Source organism: Mobula hypostoma, chromosome 2, assembly GCF_963921235.1.
Source record: "Mobula hypostoma chromosome 2, sMobHyp1.1, whole genome shotgun sequence".
Taxonomy (NCBI): domain Eukaryota; kingdom Metazoa; phylum Chordata; class Chondrichthyes; order Myliobatiformes; family Myliobatidae; genus Mobula; species Mobula hypostoma.
Genome location: NC_086098.1, coordinates 160,476,858 through 160,496,049, shown reverse-complemented (window position 1 = coordinate 160,496,049; position 19,192 = coordinate 160,476,858). Strand labels below are relative to the sequence as shown.

At 39.9% G+C, this 19,192-nt stretch overlaps 1 protein-coding gene across 5 annotated transcripts in view; it reads left to right on the top strand.

Moving 5' to 3' along the window:
- fer1l4 (fer-1 like family member 4) overlaps positions 1 to 19,192 on the top strand; it is a 407,998-nt gene that overhangs the window by 20,785 nt on the left and 368,021 nt on the right. For 3 of the 5 annotated variants that reach the window (XM_063040941.1, XM_063040940.1, XM_063040944.1), the window contains exons 3-5: positions 3,143 to 3,231; positions 4,090 to 4,189; positions 9,515 to 9,615. In XM_063040941.1, the coding sequence (XP_062897011.1) occupies positions 3,143 to 3,231; positions 4,090 to 4,189; positions 9,515 to 9,615 (290 nt within the window). The remainder of the gene's footprint in view (positions 1 to 3,142; positions 3,232 to 4,089; positions 4,190 to 9,514; positions 9,616 to 19,192) is intronic. The other 2 variants (XM_063040943.1, XM_063040942.1) reach the window with 1 other exon arrangement.

Here is a 19,192-nt window from a genome sequence, read left to right as displayed (position 1 = left end):
GTTAGGAAGCTGCCGACTAATATCAAAGAAGATAATAAAAGCTTTTTTTAAGTATATAGAGGATAAAAAAGAGTTGAGGGTAGATGTAGGACCAATAGAAAATGATGCTGGAGATATTGTAATGAGAGACACAGAGATGGCAGAGGAACTGAATGCGTATTTTGCATCAGTCTTCACAGTGGAAGACATCTGTAGTATACCGGACACTCGAGTGTCAGGAAAGTGAAGTACGTGCCGTAAAAATTACGACTGAGAAGGTTCTCAGGAAGCTTAATGGTCTGAGGGTGGATAAATCTCCTGGACCTGATGGAATGTACCTTCAGGTTTTGAAGGAAGTAGCTGGAGAGATTGAGGAGGCATTAACAATGATTTTTCAATAATCAATAGTTTCTGGCATTGTACCGGATGACTGAAAAATTGCAAATGTTACTCCGCTATTTAAGAAGGGTAGAAGGCAGTAGAAGGCAGCAGAAAGGAAACTATAGACCTGTTAGCCTGACATCAGTGGTGGGAAGTTGTTGGAATCGATAGTTAGGGATGAGATTATGGAGTACAGACCAAAGCCAGCATAGTTTCCTGAAAGGAAAATTCTGCCTAACTAACCTACTACAATTTTTTGAGGAAATGGCAAGCAGGGTAGACAAAGGAGATGCAGTTGGTGTGGTGTACTTGGATTTTCAGAAGGCCTCTGACAAGGTGCCGCACATGAGGCTGCTTAGCAAGATAAGAGCCCATGGAATTACAGGGAAGTTAATGGCATGGGTGGAGCATTGGCTGGTCGGCAGAAAACAGAGAGTGGGAATAAAGGGATCCTATTCTGGCTGGCTGCTGGTTACCAGTGGAGTTCCACAGGAGTCGGTGTTGGGACCGCTGCTTTTTACGGTGTATGTCAATGATTTGGACTACAGGATTAATGGATTTGTGGCTAAATTTGCCGATCATACAAAGGTAGGTAGAGGAGCAGGTAGTGTTGAAGAAATAGAGAGCCTGCAGAGAGACTTAGATAGTTTAGGGGAATGGGCAAAGAAGTGGCAAATGAAATACAATGTTGGAAATTGTATGGTCATGAACATTGGTGGAAGAAATAAAAGGGCAGACTATTATTTAGATGTGGAGAATTCAAAATGCAGAGATGCAAAGGGACTTGGGAGTCTTTGTGCAGGATAACCTAAAGATTAATCTCCAGGTTGAGTCGGTGGTGAAGAAGGCAAATGCAATGTTGGCATTCATTTCTAGAGGTACAGAATATAAGAGCAGAGATGTAATGTGGAGGCTCTATAAGGCACTCGTGAGACTGCACGGAGTATTGTGTGAAGTTTTGGGCTCCTTATTTTAGAAAGGATGTACGAACATTGGAGAGGGTTCAGAGAAGATTCACAAGAATGATTCCAGGAATAAAAGTGTTACAGTATGAGGAACGTCTGGCAGTTCTTGGGCTGTATTCTCTGGAGTTCAGGAGAATGAGGGGGATCTCATAGAAACATTCCGAATGTTAAAAGGCCTGAACAGATTAGATATGGCAAAGTTATTTCCCATGGTAGGGGATTCTAGGACAAGAGGGAATGACTTCAGGATTGAAGGCCATCCATTTAGAACAGAGATGCGGAGAAATTACTTTCATCAGAGGGTGGTAAATCTGTGTAATTTGTTGCCATGTGCGGCTGTGGAGGCCAAGTTATTGGGTGCACTTAAGGTAGAGATAGATAGGTTCTTAATTAGCCAGGGCATCAAAGGGTATGGGGAGAAGGCAGGGGAGTGGGGATGACTGGAAGAATTGGATCAGGCATGATTGTATGGCAGAGCAGACTTGATGGGCTGAATGGCCCACTTCTCCTATATCTTATCGTCTTATGGTCTCAAATAAGTAATGTTAAAAGAGAGGAAGAAATAGTTTATGAGTTCATTGTCCATTGAGACATCTGATGACAGAGGGGAAAAAGCTGTTCCTGAAACATAGATTGTGGGTCTTCAGGCTCCCGTACCTGCTCCTTGATAGTAACAATGAAAAGAGGGCATGTTTTAGGTGATGGGGTCCTTTGTGATGGATGCTGCCTTTTGGAGGCGTCCTCGGTGCTGGAGAGTCTCGTGCCCCTGATGGACCTGACTGAGTTTCCAACTTTCTGCAGCTTTTTCTGATCCTCTGCAGCGGCCTCTCCCCTCCACACTAAACGATGATGCAGCCATTTAGAATCCTCTACACAGTGTATCTGTAGAAACTTGTGAGAGTCTTTGGTGACATACCAATTTTCCTCAGACATCAAATGAAATATACCTGCTCTTGTGTCTTCTTTGTAACTGAATGAATTACATTCAGTTTGTGCAGTGCAGTCTGTAAAAACTGAACAGAGGTTTTTGAATCTGAATCTGTTTTCATCTGTCCACATTTGGCCACGTCAGTGCTTCGCAAGGTCTTAATTCATAACACCAGCATCGTACAGCACAGAAAATGGGCCCTAAGAGTCTAGCTTGGGCCCTAAGAGTCTAGCTTATCCATTCCAGCCACTATGCCCATCTACACAAATCCCATTTCCCCACATTAGGCCCATACGCTTCTACATGTTTCCTACTTAGATTCAAGATTGTTTCATGTCATTTCCAGTCCACAAGTGTGAAGGAAAGTAAAATAATTGTTACTGCTGATCTGGTGCAGCAAAAAAAAACACATTAAGATAAAGAATAAAATAATAAAAAAATCACAATGAATACAAATTTATAGAAATAGAGGTCTATGGGTAACTTAGGTAATTTCTAAGTAAGTACATGTTCAGCACAGCATTGTGGCTGAAGGGCCTGTATTGTGTTGTAGGTTTTCTATGTTTCTATAAGATAGCTTATATACAGATTGATTTTATGAACTTGTGGAATTTAGCACAATAACCAGAACACCTTCGAAACTGAAACCCTAGCAAAATGCAAATGATGAATTAGTACCTGGAGCTGAAGTAGACTATGCACATTATCTTAGACTAAGGCAAGAGAAGATGCGAAAAGCCTGGTGGGGGGGCTCCGCTTTTCTTTTATACCAGATCAGCTGTACTTTAATAACATCTCCAAATCGGTAATGTGTTTCATTTAACTTTTATAGTTTGTTATGCAGAATTTCATATTGTTTGTAATAAACAGGAATACTTTTACATTGCAGGAGTTCACCTGGCCTCATTATGGAAAAGACATTATGGAAGAGATGCTGGAGATCAAAGTGTACAACCACAGCAAGATCTTCAGTAATAGGTGCGTACCTGAGCTCTCGTTCTCATTTTTCCCAGGCACTCTTGGAGTTTAGTGTGATCATCGGAACAGGTGGTCTGGCTGGCTGGGTGGTGGATAGTGGTCTGATCTGAGATTTCAGATAAGTGACTCCAGGCAAGGGTGTTCTGGGTGGTGGCAAGAGAGGGGTTTATTTTGGGTATGGGGCTTTGTTTTAATTGGACAGGGAAAGGGATTTGTGAAGAATGTTTGCATATGAGGGAGGAGATACTGAGGTCAACAGTTGGGGCAAGAGTTCGCATTTATTCTGATTGAGAAAAGTTCAGTGTTGCAGGATTCTTTGTTCTTGGAGTAGGATAACTTGTGCTGGTCAGTGGAGGTGAGTTTGATTTGGCCAGGGGAGAGGATCCTGTCCCTGAGTGGTGCATAAGGGGTTTGAGATTTGGACTTCACATCAAGATGGGTGTTAGTCAGAGAAGGTCATTTTGGTGCTTACTGACAGTTGAGTTCAAGTGGTCAATGCTGATGGCATTTTCAACACTCACCAATTTACAGCTGATTTGTTCACAATCCACTGATTAACTTTTGTTTAAATCTGTTTGAAAACTGTTTGAGATATCTGACAAGTTGAACTGTACATCAGGTGAACAGCAGCAGTAACCAGAAAATATTCAAATTATTAGATAATTCAAATTGGGCAAATGTAAATCTAATAACTGCATGTACTTGTCCCAAGAAGGAAGGGTGAGAGAATTTGAATGTTCCTTAAAATATTTGTTGAAAAAGTGACAAAGTGAAAGCTGAGTGTGATGTGTGTACTGCCCAGAGATTAAAGTCTACGTGGAAAGGTAAATTCACTAACACACAAATCCTATATTTTAGGCTGCTGGGTTACATGCAGATCAGTCTTCAACAGCTGACTAAAACTGGTCGATTGATTCTCAGGGAAGCTCTAGTTGACAAGAACAATTCTCTTACAGATGTGAGTATCAATCTGCTTCCGAACTGAAATGATCAATAATTGGTAATGAACAAGGGAATAGCTGGGAATCATGTTAAACTAGTGCTGTCCTTTATTTACTGGCGTTCTGAGAGTGAGACCAGGCAGATACTCTGATGCTGAACCCTTGCTAAAATTCACGAACACTGGTGCAGAATAGACGAAGAGTTCTTCCCAGTTTTCCTCTTTGTGGCCCATAGCATGGTATCAGCGGTGACTTTCATAGCCTGGATATTTTAGGGTGACATTAATCTGCAGGTGTGAATGTGCATTCACTTATTGAAACCCTTAGAGTAACATTTCCAAATAAATATGTTGAAACAACAACTGAACTCCTGAAGCAAACTCACTTCTTCACCAAAAATGCTGACTGTCCATTACCATCCACAATGTTGTCTGACCTGCTGAGTTCACCAGCAGTTTGTTTCTTTGCTCAGTACACACACACAATGCTGGAGGAATTTAGCAAGTCAGGCAGCATCTATGGAGAGAAATAAACAGTTAACATTTTGGGCCAAGACCCTTCATTAGTTCTGATTGTATTTAAAGTTTGTTTTTTTTTACTCTATGTTCCAGCATCTACAGTGTCCAGTTTTCCATTTCACCACCTGATCTGTAATTTTTCACAAATCAGTACACAAACTGTGGGAGGAACTCAGCAGCCAGGTAGCTGCTTGCTGTGGTGGCTCTGCTTTGCTTAGTGCCTGACTGTTGAATGGAAATTACTCGCTTGGTAAATTTTTAATTTTTCAGTTTCATTTCTACAACTAATCCAATATTTGCTTGTTAATAGTTTCTGCTTGCTTTTTTTTATCTTTTCCATTTTTCTTTCTTCTAGCTTTTATTTTTATCTTCACTGCCAACTCCTTGTTACCTGCTCGTCAAAAGAAAGCATTTCTTTATCCAGTTCATATAAACATTGGTTTATAGTACTGACTATAGTACCCTGACCAGCCACATTCCCTAATTAAGTCTTGAAAGGAAGGCAGGCTTGAATGAAGTGCCCCTTTCTGTTCGGCCCCAAGCATGAACTCAGCATAGATAAAGAGATCAACCCCCATCCACATGCCACTAAACCTGCTCAACTTGTAAGTTAAAAAGGTCAGCCAATAATAAGTATGTACACTCCCTAGATGGGTTTGTTGCTATGACATTATTTCAAAATACAGCTCAAGGATTAATTAAGCTCTGCTCTCACTAGGCTTTTGATTGCTCACTCCTACATTCTTTCAGTATTGACACATTTTAGAGATGTGCAAAAAAGACTTTAAAAATGCAGCAGAGACTTATGGGTGTTGGGCCATACATGCTGTTGCTGCCGAGGCAATTGGTTTCCCAAGTATTACTATTTTAAGAATTTTTGGCAGGTGTCTCATATTACACATCCTGCCATTGGGGCTGGTTCAAGTCAGTTAATTGAGATAGTTTCTCATAAATGGGGAATGCTAGAATTTAACATGAAACATGGAGCAAGCACTGTTCCCATTAAATTGTGGCCGCACTGTAACGGAAATGCTCCCACACACATAGCCTTTGTTGCCGCGCAGCTGCAATTTTCTTTTATATAATGTTCATGTTAAATTGGCGTGCAGTTTTCAGGCCTTGTAAAAGTATCATGCTCAGAGCAATGGATGGTCCATGCAGCTGTAAAAAGAAATTACTGAGCACATTAGCTGAAGACACAACTCAGCACATCACAGAAACCAGCCTCCCTTCCATGGTCTCTGTCCGTACAGTAATAATCAAAGCCCCCACCTATTCCAGGCATTCCCTCTTCTCCTCACTTCCATCGGGCCGGGAGTATGGAGATGCAATCGCAACCTTATGGGGCACCAGTGTCTAGAATCATCGTGGCGGAGACAGTATCCTTGCAGCTTGATGGACAGGAAGTCAAAGATCCAGTTGCAGAGGCAGGCAATGAGTATGAGGGTCCAAAGTTTGGAGATGAGTTTGTCTGGAGTTATAGTACTGATGGTGGAGCTTCATCCGAGAAACAATAGTCTGATGTAGGTATCTTTATTGTCCAAATGTTCAAGAGATGAGGTATAGTCAGGGAGATTTAAAGGATTATTTATTGAATTGATAGCCCAGTGAAAGAATCAAATTAGAAAGTTTGTTTTTAAACAAGTGAAAATTTGCAGATGCTGGAAATCCGAGCAACACACAAAATGCTGGAGGAACTCAGCATGTCAGGCAGCATCTATGGAAAAGAGTACAGTCAACTTTTCAGGCCAAAACCGTTTGGCAGGACAGTTTTGTTTTTAATGTCAACTGGGACATAATGGATTAAATATTTCAATATCACATATAAAGAGGCCATTCAGCCCATTGAGTCTGTGCTGCCCATTGAGCCCATAGGTCTTTTCATCAACTATCTCATTAACTCACATACACACCAGGGGGATTTTCGCTGGCTAATTAATTACCAACCATATATCTTTGGAATGCAGGAGGACCTTTGGGAAGGTCACAGTGATGCAGCAGGTATATTTGCTGCCTCCCAGCACCAGAGACCTGTGTTTAATCCTGACTTTGGGTGCTGTCTGTGTGGAGTTTTCACATTGGCCATGTAGCTGCATAGCCTCCACCCCACCCCACCAACCTTCCAAAGATGTACAAGTTGGAGAGTTAATTGTTCCTAGGGGCCAGTGTGTTAGAATTTTGGTGGTGATGGGAGATGGCATGGTGGGAGCTATAGAGAATGTCAGAAATTGATTCAAGTATTACTCTTCAGTCATCGTAAGTGTCCTGCTTTCTCTCAGGAAAAACTTCACCACTGGAGTGTTCTTTTCCAGTACTTGTGGGTACACAACACTGGGGGGGGGGGGTCCTCGCAAGATGCCTTAATGTTGATAGGAATTACTTTCCTCTCCAATGGCATTCAGTCCTTGAGCTCACTCTGGTAAAATCTAAATGATTCATTTGAAGGAATATTGACAAGGAATCCCACTGCCATTTAAATAGCTGTAAAATCTGCTTTACCTGATAGAAATATCAATCTCAACATCTTCTGGGATTCCTAGGAGCCGTGCCAGTTTATGTACAGCAAGATGTATCAGAATAGGTTGAGTGAACTTGGCCTTTTCTCCTTGGAGCGACGGAGGATGATAGATGACCTGATAGAGGTGTATGAGATAATGAGAGGCATTGATCGTGTGGATAGTCAGAGGCTTTTCCCCGGGGCTGAAATGGCTAGCACAAGAGGGCATAGTTTTGAAGTGCTTGGAAGTAGGTACAGAGGAGATGTCAGGGGTAAGTTTTTTACGCAGAGAGTGGTGAGTGCATGGAATGGGTGCCGGCGGCGGTGGTGGAGGTGGAAACAATAGGGTCTTTTAAGAGACTCCTGGATGGTTACATGGAGCTTAGAAAGATAGAGGGCTATGGGTAAAGCCTAGGTAGTTCTAAGGTAGGGACATGTTCGGCACAACTTTGTGGGCCGAAGGGCCTGTATTGTGCTGTATGTTTTCTATGTTTCTATATGTAGATCAGATGAAAAGACATTGGCATATCTTGAGAAGTGCAAAGAGATACATTTTGGGAAGGACGTGTCTTTAATTCCCTTAAAGTGGCAAATGATATTCTTCTCTTCATAGGGCTGGCATAGAGCATGAAAGTTAGGCCATCATGTTGCATCTTTACTAAACACTGGTTAGACCGCACATGGAGTATTGTGTGCACAAAACAGTAGAAAGGATATCATTGCGCTGAAGAGAGTAAGGAGGAGATTCACCAGGATGTAGCTTGGACTGGAGAACTATAGTTATTGATATAGATTGGATAGAATAGGTTTATTTTCTCTGGAGCTAAGGAGGCTAAATAATGACCTGATAAAATCCTCATAAAAATGGAAATGAAAGAGTATATAGTCAGAATCATAGTCATGGAGTTTTACAGAACAGGGACAAGCCCTTCAGCCCATCTGCTAATGCTGACCATTGTGCCTATCTGTGCCTAACCCCGCATGCCTACATTGCCTCTATATCCCTCTGTGCTGTGCTCATTCACTTCCTGTTGAGATGCCTCTTAAATATTTTTACTTTTCCTATCTAAGCCACTTCCTCTTGCAGCTTATCACAGATTCCAACTACTCCTTGTTTGAATAATTTGCCCCTCAGATGGCCTTTACACTTCTTCTTTTTCATCTTTAACCTTTGACCTCTAGTCTTAAGCAAGAGTACCCTGAGAAGCAGATTCTATATCTACCTGAATCATATTTCTCATAATTTTCCTCACAATTAGCTTATTCAATCTCTTCTGATAATTCAAGCCCTCTAGTGCAGGTAACACTCTTGTAAGTCTTTCTGCACCCTTTCTTCCTATAGTGTAGTGACCTTTTCCCAAATGTGGCCTGGCCAATGTTCAAGCATGCCTTATGCCTTCATCGTCTATAGTCCTATTTTGTTATGCCACTTCATTTGTAGCTTTCCATTTTCAAGGAAGAATTCCCTGGTATTCCAGGGTCTCTCTCTTTAGTGTCATTCACTATGTATGTCCTGGCCTGGTTTTGCTCCCTGAAATGCATCACTACACATGTAGTCGTACTGCCGTAAGGTTATATTGCATGGAAACAGACCCATCAGTCTTACCAAGGTGACCAAGGTGCTTTCCTTAGCTAGTCCTATTTGCCTGCACTTACCTGAATTAAATTCCATTGGCTATTACTTTACCACTTTCTTGGTTGATCAACATCCTGTTATAACCATAGACGAGTACTAGGGTTACGGTCTTTATTCTCCGCTATTTCACCTGGTAACATTTGCAAGCTAACTTTTCATGCCTCCTACATTCTTGTCCAAATCATAAACATATATGACAAGCAATAAAGGTTCCAACACTAACCCCAGCAGCACATCACTTATCACAGGCCTCCAATCTAAAAAAAATCCATCCTTCCATTGACAGCCTCTATCTCATTCACCCTGGTTCAACCAGCCTACCGTACTTGACCTTGTCAGAGGCTGATAGTTCTCCCATGGCAGGGGCATTGGTTAAGGTGGGAGGATGGAATTCCGAATTGTATTTGACGGGAAAGACTTTCATACAGAATGGGTGGCATTTGCGACGTCACCAGAAGTGGTTGTAAAGTCAGATACAATCACGATTTTAACAGGTATTTAGACAGACACTTAAAGAGACAAGGCACAGAATGGTATGGAACTGGTGGGCAATGGGATTGAAATTTGACATGGATGTGATGGTCTGTTTCTGTGCTGTACATCTCTGTTACTCTCTGACTCGTTCCATGCTGCGTTAGAAGTATACCAGGCTGAGTGTGGCACAACTGAATGAAGTATTGTCTGCTTTCAGATATTGGTAGATTTGGAGATTCGATACCAGCCGGCTGAAGGAGCTGTGGGAACATGGACAGAAAATGGCTACGCGATTGATATGTATGAAGGGTCAGTGATGTAAGCAGTTGGAAAATGCTGAATATTTATCAGTAACTGCAGCACATCTATAGAAAGCTCATTCATGTCCATTCCAGATTTGTTACTTTCCCCTTTCTGGTTTTATGGGAAGGTTTGAAGATGGAAACAGTAAACCACTTTGACAGCTTCATATTAGCTATAGCAAAGGTACATCAGCCACCCGGACCAGATGAACTGCATCCTAGGGTGCTAAAACAGGTAGCGTTGGAGCTTGTGGTGGCATTAGAAATGATCTATCAAAAATTATTGGACTCTGGTATGGTGCCACAGGACTGGAAAATTGCAAATGTCACTCCACTCTATAAGAAAGGAGGAAGGCAGCAGAAAGGAAATTATCGACCAGTTAGCCTGACCTAAGAGGTTGGGATGATTTTAGAGTCAATTGTTAAGGATGAGGTGATGGATTACATGGTGACACAGGGCAAGATAGGACAAAGTCAGCATTGTTTCCTTCAGGAAAAATCCTGCCTGATGAACCTGTTGGAATTCTTCGAAGAGATTACAAGTCAGATAGATAAAGGGGATGCAGTGGATGTTATGTATTTGTACTTTTAGAAGGCCTTTGATAAGGTGCCACACATGGTATTACAGGAAAGTTACTAACATGGTTAGAGCATTGGCTGATTGGTAGGAGGCAGCGAGTGGGAATAAAAGGATCCTTTACTGGTTGGTTGCCAGTGACTAGTGGTGTTCCGCAGGGGTCGGTGTTGGGACCATTTCTTTTTATGCTATATAAAAATGATATAGATGATGGAACAGACGGCGTTGTTGCCAACTTTGCTGATGATACGAAGAGTGGTGGAGAGGCAGGTAGTGTTGAGGAAACAGTTAGGATGCAGAATGTCTTAGACAGATTAGGAGAATGGGCAGGAAAGTGGCAAATGAAATACAATGTTGGAAAATGCATAGTCATGCACTTTGATAGTAGAAATAAATGTGTGGACTATTTTCTAAACGTGGAGAAAATCCAGGAATCTTTGATGCAGAAAGACTTGGGAGTGCTTGTGTAGAACACCCTAAAGGTTAACTTGCAGGTTGAGTCAATGGTGAGGAAGGCAAATACCATGTTAGCATTCATTTCAAGAGGTCTAGAATACAAGAGCAAGGATGTGATGCTGAGGCTTTATAAGGCACTGGTGAGGTCTCACCTTGAGTATTGTGAACAGTTTTGGCCCCTCATTTTAGAAAAGATGTGCTGGCATTGGAGAGGGTCCAGAGGAGGTCCACAAGGATGATTCCAGGAATGAAAGGTATGTTTGAGGGTTCTGGGTCTGTACTCACTGTAATTCAGAAGGATGAGGGGGAATCTCATTGAAACTTTTCGAACATTAAAAGGCCTAGACAGAGTAGATGTGGAAAGAGTCTAGGACAAGAAGGCACAGCCTCAGGATAGAGAGGTGCCTTTCAAAATGGAGATATGGAGAAATTTCTTTAGCCAGAGGGTGGTGCATTTGTAGAATTTGTTGCCACATGCAGCTGTGGAGGCCAGGTCATTTGGTGTATTTAAGGTAGAGAATGATAGGTTTTTGATTGGACATGGCATCAAAGGTTAAGGGGAGAAAGCCAGGAACTGGGGTTGAGGAGGAAAAGGAGAAAGGATCAACCATGATTGAATGGCGGAGCAGACTCGATGGGCTAGATGGCCTAATTCTACTCCTATGTCTTACGTCTTACAGCAGCAACAGGCATAGAGCACAGTTTTCTTCAGCAATGGGCTGCCAGCAACGGTGGTGGAGGTGGATATGATAAAGTCTTTTAAGAGACTTTTGGATAGGTACATGGAGCTTAGAAAAATAGAGGGCTATGGGGAAGTCTAGTAATTTCTTTCTTTTCTTTTTCAATATTTTTATTAATTTCTTACATAAAAGAACAGAGTACAGTAGGATATAATATATATTGATTGCAATATATCGAAAGCACAGATAAAGTGTAATTACCCCATTTCCATATAAAATTAAATTTAAACATAATATTGAAAAGAGATGATTTTATTATACAAATAATCTAAACCCACTACCAGAAAAAAACAGCTGCTAGGTTAAAAAAAGAAAAGGAAAAAAATCCTTAACATATAGTAAAACATATTATTAGCCAACATCTGTGCTTAATAGCAAATCAAAGATTTCGAAAGTAATTCAATAAAGGTCCCCACAATGTTAAGAAATCTTGTCGAGGTTCACAAATTGAACAGCAAATCTTCTCTAAATTTAAGCAAGACATAACATCATGTAACCAGTGAGTATGAGTAGACAGAGGGGCATCCTTCCACTTAAGCAACAATGCCCTCCTGGTGAAAAGAGAAATAAAGGCCAAAATATGCAGATCATGTGTCTCCAAAATAATATCACTTCCTCCAACAATACCAAATAAGGCAGTCAAAGGATTAGGTTTAAAATTTACTTTAAAAGCACCGAAAAAGTTTGAAATACTTCCTTACAATATTTTTGAAGATTCGGAGAAGTCCAAAACATATGGATTAATGAAGCTTCTCCATTATTACATCTATTACAAAAGGGAGATATATCTGAATGAAAACGAGACAGCTTATCTTTAGACATGTAGGCCTTGTGAACCACTTTAAATTGTAGAAGGGAATGATGGGCACATAACGATGAGGTATTAACCAATTCAAAAATTTCATTCCAAGTGTCCTCAGAAATTGAAATCTGTAAATCTTGTTCCCAAAGATTTTTAATTTTATCTAAAGGAATATTTCTCATTCCCAACAACATACCATAAATATTAGATATAGATGCATTATGGAAGGGATTCAAATTAAAAATTATATCAAGTAAATTTTTATCTGGACTTTTAGGAAATGCATGTACTTGAGAATGCAAAAAGTCTCTAATTTGTAAATATCAGAAAAAGTGAGTTCTTGGTAGGCTATACTTAACTGACAGTTGTTCAAATGAAGAGAGACTGTCTCCAACAAAAAAATCATGAAAACATTTAATACCCAATCTATTCCACTCTTTAAAAACTACATCAGACATAGAAGGTTTAAAAAAAAGTTAGAAAAAATGAAACTGGAAATAAACCAAAATATTTTCTAAGTTGTACCGAAATTCTCGAAGTGTGTTTAACTACAAAATTGTCAGTTAAATTACTTAAAGATAAAGGAATTGAGGATCCGAGAAGAGAAATGATAGAGAATTTATTAACAGAGTTAGCTTCTAAAGAAACCCAAACCAGACAGTCCTCTTGATTAATATAATATAACCAAAACGTAAGATTCCGTATATTGACTGCCCAGTAATAAAACCTAAAATAGGGTAAGGCTAAACCTCCATTCATTTTAGCTTTTTGAAGATGACTTTATTTAATCGAGAAATTTTATTTTTCCATATATAAGAAGATATAATAGAATCCAAAGAATCAAAAAAGGATTTAGGAATAAAAACAGGTATGGCCTGAAATAAATATAAAAATTTAGGCAAAATATTCATTTTAATGGAGTTGATTTAGCCAATCAACGATAAAGAGATGGGTGACCAATTTGAAAGTGCCTTCTTAACATAATTCAGAAGTGTAAAAAAATTTTCTTTAAAAAGGAATTTATAATTCCTATTAATTGTTACGCCCAAATAAGTAAATTGATTTCTCACAATTTTAAAAGGAAGGCTAGTATTAACTAATACCAAATCATTTAAAGGAAAAGTTCACTCTCACGAAAGTTAAGTTTATATCCAGAAAACTGACTAAAGCAGGAAAGTAGAGAAAGTAGAGGAGGTAAAGAAGACTTCACATTAGAAATGTAGAGCAAAAGGTCATCAGCATAAAGCCAAACTTAGTGGGTAATACCCCTCCTTAAAATACCAGTGATATCATTAGATTCCCGGAAAGCAATAGCTAAAGGTTCTAAGAACAAATCAAAAAGCAAAGGACTCAAAGGACAACCTTGTCTAGTTCCATGATAAAGTTGAAATGGTTTAGAGTACCGAGAGTTAGTAAGAACCTGAGCGGAGGGAGATAAGTAAAGTAATTTAATCCGTTGAATAAAATCGGGCCCAAAGTTAAATTTTCCTAAAGTTTTAAATAAATAATTCCATTCAACCGGATCAAAGGCTTTCGCAGCATCTAAGGATATCACACATTCCGAAATCTCTTTTGAAGGAGAATAAATAACATTCAATAAGCGACGAATATTAAAGTGGGAGTATCGATTTTTGATAAATCCAGTCTGATCATCAGAGATAATAGATGATAAAATATTTTCAATCCTACGAGCCAAAAATTTAGATAAAATTTTAGTATCAACATTAAGTAAGGAAATAGGTCTATAAGAAGAACATTCAATTGGGTCCTTATTCTTTTTAAGAATAGGTGAAATAGAGGCTTCATAAAAAGATTGTGGCAACTTACCTAATTTAAAAGACTAAATATAAACAAAGTATAAGCAAAGAGGAAAAAGCCTTATAAAACTCTCTAGAAAATCCATCAGGACCCGGACTCTTCCACGAGTGCAAAGAGTGAACAACCTCGGCAATTTCCTCATAGGAAATAGGTTGATCCAACAATTTTCGAATATACTTTATACTTTATTGTCGCCAAACAATTGATACTAGAGCATACAATCATCACAGCGATATTTGATTCTGCGCTTCATGCTCCCTGGAGTACAAATCGATAGTAAATATTAAAAGTTTAAATTATAAATCATAAATAGAAAACAGAAAACAGAAAATAAGGTAGTGCAAAAAAAAACTGAGAAGCAGGTCCGGATATTTGGAGGGTACGGCCCAGATCCGGGTCAGGATCCGTTCAGCAGTCTTATCACGGTTGGAAAGAAGGTGTTCCCAAATCTGGCCGTACGAGTCTTAAAGCTCCTGAGCCTTCTCCCGGAGGGAAGAGGGATGAAAAGTGTGCTGGCTGGGTGGGTCGTGTCCTTGATTATCCTGGCAGCACTGCTCCGACAGCATGCGGTTTAAAGTGAGTCCAAGGACAGAAGATTGGTTTGTGTGATGTGCTGGGCTGTGTTCACGACCTTTTGCAGCTTCTTCCAGTCTTGGTCAGGACAACTTCCATACCAGGTTGTGGTACACCCCAGAAGAACTTTCATCAGAAAGTGTAGGAATGTTTAATCGAAAAAAAATTATTCATTAGAGTATTATCTTTAGGAGGATCAGAACTATAAAGTTTAGGGTAGAATTCTCTAAAAGCATCATTTATTTCTAAATGATCAGATGTTTTATCACCAATAGTTTTACAAATTTCTTTAATTTGACATTTAACTATAAGGAAATAAGGAAATTGACTTTTAAACTCACAGGGAGCATAGGCCATCAACTTTTTGCTATTGATGTTTCTGTGGCAGGCAATTTCTTTTTTACGAGGTCGAGTTGCTAGCTTGATGCTCAACCCAGCATGGATGGAAAGCATGCCTGGGGAGCTGGTTGGGTTCGAAGCTGGGAGCCTTCACTCCAAAGTCCGGCGCTGATGCCACTACGCCACCAGCCGACCATGGTTAACTATAAATGTCTTTAGTTTGTTAGCTAATCATTTACCCATTTTATCTCCATGAACATAAAACTGACTTTTATCTTTTAAAAGTTGCATTTCAATTGGATAAGTTAAGAACAGATCATTTTTAGTTTTAATTTCAACACATCTTTTATATAAAACAGGATCTGGAGCCAAAGCATAGTTTTGGTCTAATGCAAAAAATGCCAAACATCAACAATATCACATTTCATTAGAAAAGATTGGATAAAGGAGGCAGACAATCGTTTAGAAGAAGAATAATCTAAAGGAGGATCTAAACAACAGTTGAAGTCTCCTCCTAAAACCAAAGAATATAAACTTAAATCTGGTAAAAGCAAAAAAAAAGTTCAAAAAAGCCTGGATCATCTATATATGGGGCATAAAAATTAGTAAAAACGATTAATTTATTATCTAATTTCCCTGAGAGTATAACAAAATGCCCATTGGTCTCAGACACTACATTATGTTGAATGAAAGAAACTGAATTGTCTATAAGAATCAAAACTCCTCTTGCCTTAGCCTGAAAGGATGAATGGAAAGATAAACCCTTCCAACGTAAATTATCACATTTACTAACATGTGTTTCTTGTAAAAAAATAATTGACACATTCAATTTCTTAATATAATTAAATATTATGTTTCACAGGATGGTTAAATCCTTTCACATTAAAACTAAGTAAATTAAAAATATGGTCCATTTTAAATATTGCTTAAAGGAGATGTTTGAATAAAAACTGCTGGAATATATATTAAATCCAAACAATAAGCTTTAAGAAAAAATAACCAAGCAACAAATGAGGCTAAGAGAGCCAAACAGCTGATAGGAAAAAAGAAAACCACCCCCACCCCCCCGCCCAAAGAAAGAAAATCAACCAAAGGGCAATTGACAGCTAAACCTACCATTCCCTCCCAAAACAATCTACTGGCTGAGCTCCAAAACAAAAATTTCAAAGCAAAACTGCGTTCCAACAAGGCACAACAAAAAACAGAGCAAAATTAAACATATTTTAAAAAACCTCAAAAAATTATAGTATATTTTGCTGGGAAGGCAGACGAGTTGAGGGCATGGATTGACACGTGGAATTATGACGTTAGAGCAATTAGTGAAACTTGGCTACAGGAGAGGCAGGACTGGCAGCTTAATATTCCAGGGTTCCGATGTTTCAGATGTGATAGAGGCAGAGGAATGAAAGTTGGGGGGGGGGGGGCGGGTAGCATTGCTTGCCAGGGAAAATGTTACAGCAGTGCTCAGGCAGGACAGATTAGAGGGCTTGTCTACTGAGTCCTTATGGGTGGAGCTGAGAAACAGGAAAGGTATGGCCACATTAGTGGGGTTGTATTATAGACCACCCAATAGTCAGCGAGAATTGGAGGAGCAAATCTGCAGAGAGATAGCAAGCAACTGCAGGAAACATAAAGTTGTGGTGGTAGGGGATTTTAATATTCCATATATTGATTGGGAGTGCCATACTGTTAGGGGTCTAGAAGGGTTAGAGTTTGTAAAATGTGTTCAGGAAAGTTTTCTAAATCAATATATAGAGGTACCAACAGGAGGGGATGCAATATTAGATTTCCTATTACAAAAGGAGTTAGGACAAGTGACGGAAGTGTGTGTAGGGGAGCACTTTGGTTCCAGTGATCATGACACCATTAGTTTCAAACATCAAAGTTGCTGGTGAACGTAGCAGGCCAGGCAGCATCTCTAGGAAGAGGTACAGTCGGCGTTCACCAGCAACTTTGATGTGTGTTGCTTAATTTCCAGCATCTGCAGAATTCCTCATGTTTACACCATTAGTTTCAACTTGATCATGGATAAAGATAGATCTGGTCCTAGGGTTGAGGTTCTAAACTGGAAGAAGGCCAAATTTGAAGAAATGAGAAAGGATCTAAAAAGCATGGATTGGGACAGGTTGTTCTCTGGCAAGGATGTGATCGGTAAGTGGGAAGCCTTCAAAGGAGAAATTTTGAGAGTGCAGAGCTTGTATGTTCCTGTCAGGATTAAAGACAAAGTGAATAGGAATAAGGAACCTTGGTTCTCAAGGGATATTGCAACTCTGATAAAGAAGAAGAGAGAGTTGTATGACATGTATAGGAAACAGGGAGTAAATAAGGTGCTTGAGGAGTATAAAAAGTGCAAGAAAATACTTAAGAAGGAAATCAGGAGGGCTAAAAGAAGACATGAGGTTGCCTTGGCAGTCAAAGTGAAGGATAATCCAAAGAGCTTTTACAGGTATATTCAGAGTAATAGAATTGTAAGGGATAAAATTGGTCTTCTTGAAGATCAGAGTGGTCGGCTACGTGCGAAACCAAAAGAAATGGGGGAGATCTTAAATGGGATTTTTGCATCTGTATTTACTAAGGAAACTGGCATGAAGTCTGTGGAATTAAGGGACACAAGTAGTGAGATCATGGAAACTGTACAGATTGAAAAGGAGGAGGTGCTTGCTATCTTGAGGCAAATTAAAGTGGATAAATCCCCAGGACCTGACAGGGTATTCCCTCAGACCTTGAAGGAGACTAGTGTTGAAATTGCAGGGGCCCTGGCAGATATATTTAAAATGTCGGTGTCTACGGGTGAGGTGCCAGAGGATTGGAGAATGGCTCATGTTGTTCCGTTGTTTAAAAAAGGATCGAAAATTAATCCGGGAAATTATAGGCCAGTACGTTTGACGTCGGTAGTGGGTAAGTTAATAGAGGGAGTATCTACAAGAATCTACAAGCATTTGGATAGACAGGGACTTGTTAGGGAGAGTCAACATGGCTTTGTGTGTGGTAGGTCATGTTTGACCAATCTATTGGAGTTTTTCGAGGAGGTTACCAGAAAAGTGGATGAAGGGAAGGCAGTGGATGTTGTCTACATGGACTTCAGTAAGGCCTTTGACAAGGTCTCGTATGGGAGGTTAGTTAGGAAAATTCAGTCGCTCGGTATACATGGAGAGGTGGTAAATTGGATTAGACATTGGCTCAATGGAAGAAGCTAAAGAGTGGTAGTAGAGGATTGCTTCTCTGAGTGGAGGCCTGTGACTAGTGGTGTGCCACAGGGATCAGTGCTGGGTCCATTGTTATTTGTCATCTATATCAATGATCTGGATGATAATGTGGTAAATTGGATCAGCAAATTTGCTGATGATACAAAGATTGGAGGTGTAGTGGACAGTGAGGAAGGTTTTCAAAGTTTGCAGAGAGATTTGGAACAGCTGGAAAATGGGCTGAAAAATGGCAGATGGAGTTTAATACAGACAAGTGTGAGGTATTGCACTTTGGAAGGACAAACCAAGGTAGAACATACAGGGTAAATGGTAAGGCACTGAGGAGTGCAGTAGAACAGAAGGATCTGGGAATACAGATAGAAAATTCCCTAAAAGTGGCGTCACAGGTAGACAGGGTCGTAAAGAGAGCTTTTGGTACATTGGCCTTTATTAATCAAAGTATTGAGTATAAGAGCTGAAATGTTATGATGAGGTTGTATAAAGCATTGGTGAGGCCGAATCTGGAGTATTGTGTTCAGTTTTGGTCACCAAATTACAGGAAGGATACTAATAAGGTTGAAAGAGTGCAGAGAAGGTTTACAAGGATGTTGCTGGGACTTGAGAAACTCAGTTACAGAGAAAGGTTGAATAGGTTAGGACTTTATGCCCTGGAGCGCAGAAGAATGAGGGGAGATTTGATAGAGGTATATAAAATTATGATGGGTATGGATAGAGTGAATGCAAGCAAGCTTTTTCCACTGAGGCAAGGGGAGAAAAAAACCAGAAGACATGGGTTAAGGGTGAAGGGGGAAAAGTTTAAAGGGAACATTTAGGGGGGGCTTCTTCACACAGAGAGTGGTGGGAGTATGGAATGAGCTGCCAGACGAGGTGGTAAATGGGGGTTCTTTTTTAACATTTAAGAATAAATTGGACAGATACATGGATGGGAGGTGTATGGAGGGATATGGTCTGTGTGCAGGTCAATGGGACTAGGCAGAAAATGGTTCGGCACAGCCAAGAAGGGCCAAAAGGCCTGTTTCTGTGCCGTAGTTTTTCTATAGTTTCTATGGTTTCTTATAAAAATATTAGAAAGAAATATGAAA